General features: G+C 41.4%; 1 protein-coding gene and 1 long non-coding RNA gene across 2 annotated transcripts; both read left to right on the top strand.

Annotated features, from left to right (window-relative positions):
- On the top strand, positions 1–1,957 carry LOC148716541 (uncharacterized). Its single transcript, XR_015995602.1, has 2 exons — positions 1–355; positions 935–1,957. It is a non-coding gene; the product is annotated as an uncharacterized LOC148716541 (long non-coding RNA).
- A 37-nt stretch (positions 1,958–1,994) lies between these two features.
- On the top strand, positions 1,995–4,638 carry LOC111344239 (uncharacterized). The gene has a single exon (XM_022951449.2). It carries the CDS (start codon positions 2,066–2,068, stop codon positions 3,479–3,481), a length of 1,416 nt encoding a protein of 471 aa, XP_022807184.2. The 5' UTR covers positions 1,995–2,065; the 3' UTR covers positions 3,482–4,638.

Raw genomic sequence — 4,638 nt, 5'->3', positions numbered from 1 at the left:
TAAGGTAATCAGCTTGTCCATAAAGGACGAGAGTTAAAAGTGCAACGTTATGTAACACAGTTTAAAATCTAACTCGCAAAGTAAATTTTTGAATTATTAATACTATAAGAAGTGCCTTGTAAAAGTGCATAAATGTAAAAATCTTGGTTTTTATTGACCGTAAGCAGTTTTCATACATTTTAAAATAAAATCGCATCGAAAGTAACCTCTCAAATGCTTTAACTCTGTTGTGTGACTCACCAATGTTGCGTGACAGCGACAGTCAAGTAAATCTCCCCATTTCGTCTTTCAACTGGTCCTATTCCTGAAGGATTCCGCTATGCAGGAGTTGAAAGCAACACTTGAGCAACACAAGGTACATTTCAATCGTTGAAGGGAGATCGAATGATCAAATAGCTACCGTGAAGTAAGGGGGTAACGACCCTCGTTCTTTTTCTTATTTTGAAGCCTTTTCTTATTAGATCTATTGCCACTTTCGGAGGATCGTTACTTTCGGGTAAATAAACCGTGTACGGTACATGGGCCGCTAAAATTTATTAAAATAGATAAAAATGTGAAAACATCGGAAATACGTATCACAATCGTTAAATTCGAGGTGGGGGTCTCTAAATCTGTAACTTGTTTAAACTGTGAAATGTTGTCGTTACTTTTGGGAGTTGTTACTCTTATGCCTTTATAGTGGTTGGTTGTTCTGTAGTTTAATGGGTAACTTGCTGGCATGTCTAAGATGTTTTATTGTTTAACCAAAGTGTAAATTAGTGGTCATGAATGGCCATCGTATTTGTAGAATTGTGGCAAAGAGAATAACAAGAGTAACGATGAAATTACAAGAACTCGTGTCATAATAAATTCCACTGCATGATAAAGAACTATTGTGGTGATCTGTCTATTCGTGTTAATCGGTAAGCTTGACGCCTTCATTACTTTTTAACAGGTTTACAGTATGCATACCTTGAAAATGATTACAGATACTCAGTTTGAAAGCATGGGACTGGCTATAGGTCATATAAGAAAGATAAAGGCTTTAACAGCTGAAATCAGTGAAGCCAAGATATCAGAAGGTATGTAATCCCGTATTTCTCCCTTATGATCAGGAAATGCTTTTCATAAGTGCGTCATTACTTTACAATACTTTTGAACTACGGGGCTAACAAAATTCGCTTATCCCCACAGAACTTGATTGCAGTCGCTTTGGTAAACACCCAGACAAAGCTGACCGCTGGGGCTGCTCACCCTAAGAAAGTTCATAGGAGTTATGAGCTCTTTCTCTTTCGTCAGATTTCTGTAATGCGACGTAATTCGTGTTCTTTTCATACAGTTCAAAAAGAGGCCAGAATCAGGAATCTAGTCGAAATAATCAGAAAAGGTGGAGCTAAAGATGAGAAACGGAAAACCAACACCGCTCGAGCTCAAGTAGATATGAAGACAGGATAGCAACGAGAAATGTATATTGGCTGGCTTCATCGTTCCTCTGTTAGCACTAAGTTTAAACAAGTGAGATTGAAAGACGGTGGAGGTCTCTGTGAGTTCACCTACAGTGATGATGATGAAATCTCGGTGAATTTTCTCAAGGCAAATGCCAGGAAGCTTTTCTTCCCAGAACAAAGGTCTAAATTTGGTGCCTTAGACGATATGTGTTTGCATTTTTTAGGTAACTACGCACAGGAAAGGATAACAGAGTGCACTGATATCGATGGAAAAACCTGTACCTTTCAAGAGTATCTGAAATCACGTGGCCTATTTGCTAGTCGATTTAACGTTTACTTGATGTCGACATTCGTAGGAGACGGAACGGAAGGATGAGCGAATGAAGCTTCACAGGAAGAAGCTCACAGAAAGCGATACACATTTCAGTTTAAACCACAAGACGTGTTTATGGGTGCTGGTGAAACACAGATATCTGGAGATTTCAAAAATCTCGCGGCGACTAGCACACCAAAGACGTCAGCACGAGAAGAAAGCCAAAGCCATATAGGTAGGAAAAAGCCCTTTCCCTTATCAAACTGTCAGTGACAACAAACTGTACATAACCTACGAAAGCGCTACAAACTCGTCATATGCTGATATGGTAGTGAGAGTTATGTCATCCTCGAGAGCACAGTGCTACGATGTCTACTCTTTTGAAGATCCTACCATTCGAGACATGGCGTTAAACGATTTTGACCCTCTGGACTTTGGCTTTAACGTTGTCGACATTTCTAAAGGTGAAAAATATTCTCTTCAACGGAGTGACGACCCAACCTCTGAAGAAGGATTCAAGGTAGTCTTCCCTAACGCAGATGCGCAATCCAGTAGCCTTATCTTACACCCTCCATCAGAGGTTTGGGGCTACGATGATAAACAGCTGATACTGGGAGTTATATCATCCTGCCATATGTCATCGAATGCATGGTACGTGTTGTATCGCGATGGAATTCAGATCAAAGCAGGAAACAAACATTGCTGTCTACCAGTTTCTTCACCAGGTAGTTACCATATCGCGGTACACTGCGGAGAAGAGAAGACGACGTCGGAACCAGTCTTGGTTTGCAATTTAAGTGATTTGGGACCACCGAGCGTCTCTGCATTCGACACAAATGCCAAGGCGAACGTCCCTCAGCTGCCTGTAGTGGAAAAGGGAGAAATAAGCTTTTCAGCGAAAGATGAACTCAGCCGAGACTCCTTTGGTGTCGTGTACAAGGGCGTGTGGGCCGGAACCGAGGTCGCAGTGAAGCATGTCAAAATAAGAAACGCCAAGCGCCTTCAGACTGTCGTGGAAACTGAGGTACGAATTCACAGCATGATTCGCCACCCAAACATTGTGCAAATTATGGCCATTTCATATCTGAGAAACTCTATTTACCTGATCTCGGAACTTATAAAAGGGCGAAATTTGGAAGAATTACTCTTCAAAGATGACGAAAATTCTGACACTTTCACGCTTCAAAGCTGCAATAAGTGTGATGTTGGAAAGCAAGTTTCGTTAGCTGTTGCTTACTTGCATAATTCGAAACCTCCTCTTCTTCACTGCGACATAAAACCTCCTAATGTGCTGGTAGCCGAGAAAACCCACATCACAAAGCTGTGCGACATGGGTTTGAGCAAACTGAAGTCCGCGCAATCCCTTACTCACACGACCAGCTCAGCAATCAGAGGAACTCCCTCTTATATGGCCCCCGAATGTCTGCTTGAGAGGAAGAAAGCAGCAGCCCATTCAGATGTCTGGTCGTTGGCATGTACACTCGTTGAGCTTTTCACTGAGAAGGAATGTTGGGAACAATTGTTGGAAGGTAAGGAAGAAGCTGCTGGCAGGAAAAGTGATGATGCAGAAAGCGACGTTGAATCTCTCATTGCCATCATGAGAAAGAAAGAATGTCCTCGCTCACTAGAGTTCTTGCCAGAAACTGTTGATGCTTCCCTCCGGGGCATTCTCGTATACTGTTTCAAGTATGAAACAGAATTGAGGCCACGTGCTATTGACCTTGTAAATGCATTTCCGTAAAGGCTCAGACAAATCTCAAATCAGTGTGAAAAATGCTTGCATGGCCAGAAATCGAGGACATTATGGCGGCGAAGCATGCGCACCATTAGTGATTTAGGTGCTTTTTGATAAAGGTTTTGTATGACAGAATTGTGAAATTCCTCCACAGTGAGGCTACGAAGGTGCAAGGTCACGTTCTGCACATCCAATAACGTGAGAATGTACTCCAAAGATTACTCACGTCAAATATAAAACTACAGCGATGTACCAAAGTTCTTCCCGAGCCACACATTTTATGGACACGTTGTAGCGGCATTAGCGCTGGTCTCTACCTTGCGCTTGGATACCCTTTTCCATTCCATTTAAGTCCATCGTGGCTCTTCGTTTAATTACTTAGACCACACAATTTAAGTTCATCTGCGAAGATTGATGACCAATTCACAGCCCATTTTAAAGCAAACAAAGCATCTTTCGTTCAGCCAAACAAATTTTGAATTGTCGATCTGTTAAAGGACACAACTAGGGCTGATATGCTTAATTGAGTAAGGAGGAGTATTAGGAAAGTCTACTGAGGGGTTATTTCATCGACTGTCACATAAGTTACTTAAAATGGCGTCGAGATCAGTCAAGATGTTGATTGATCTGGTTTAAAAATACCGCCATGTTGAACTTTATTTCTCGGGAGTTCCCCGCCCTTCCTCTTCTCCTCGTTTTGCCTGCCATGAAGAAGGCATAGTTGAACAACATGTTTTGACGAGTTTGGAATCCACGCAATTGTAAGCTTCAACTATGACCACTCAAGCACATAAAGAGAATTAAGATAGGGTGTAGAAGAGCCTTATGGAGTGATCCGGATTCAGTAATCTTAACCAGCCCTACACAGGTCAAAAGAAGGAAAAGTCAAAATAGCTTACATTACAGGTTCTGCTTAAGTATTGTATGATCTACAAACTAGCTTGTAATTGTGATAGAGGCCATAAATCTCGTAACAAAACTGAGACATGATCGAAAACTAAGAATAAAGACTCAATCACAGAGGATGAGCTTTTGTTGATTTATGTTGTGTTTCAGTCACTTGCAATTGGGAGTAGAGATACAGGATGGTTGCCATGTACATGAAAATTTTAGAGGCTCTGGTCGAAAAAAAAACAACAACAACTAGGCGGTTGTCGATCCAT

The sequence above is a fragment of the Stylophora pistillata genome, chromosome 14, assembly GCF_964205215.1.
Source record: "Stylophora pistillata chromosome 14, jaStyPist1.2, whole genome shotgun sequence".
Classification (NCBI taxonomy): Eukaryota; Metazoa; Cnidaria; class Anthozoa; order Scleractinia; family Pocilloporidae; genus Stylophora; species Stylophora pistillata.
This window is presented reverse-complemented; position numbering and strand designations above follow the sequence as displayed.

What these genes read in the sequence shown, in the direction of transcription:
- LOC111344239 (XM_022951449.2), top strand. Translation starts at nt 2,066, where the DNA reads ATGGTAGTGAGAGTTATGTCATCCTCGAGAGCACAGTGCTACGATGTC.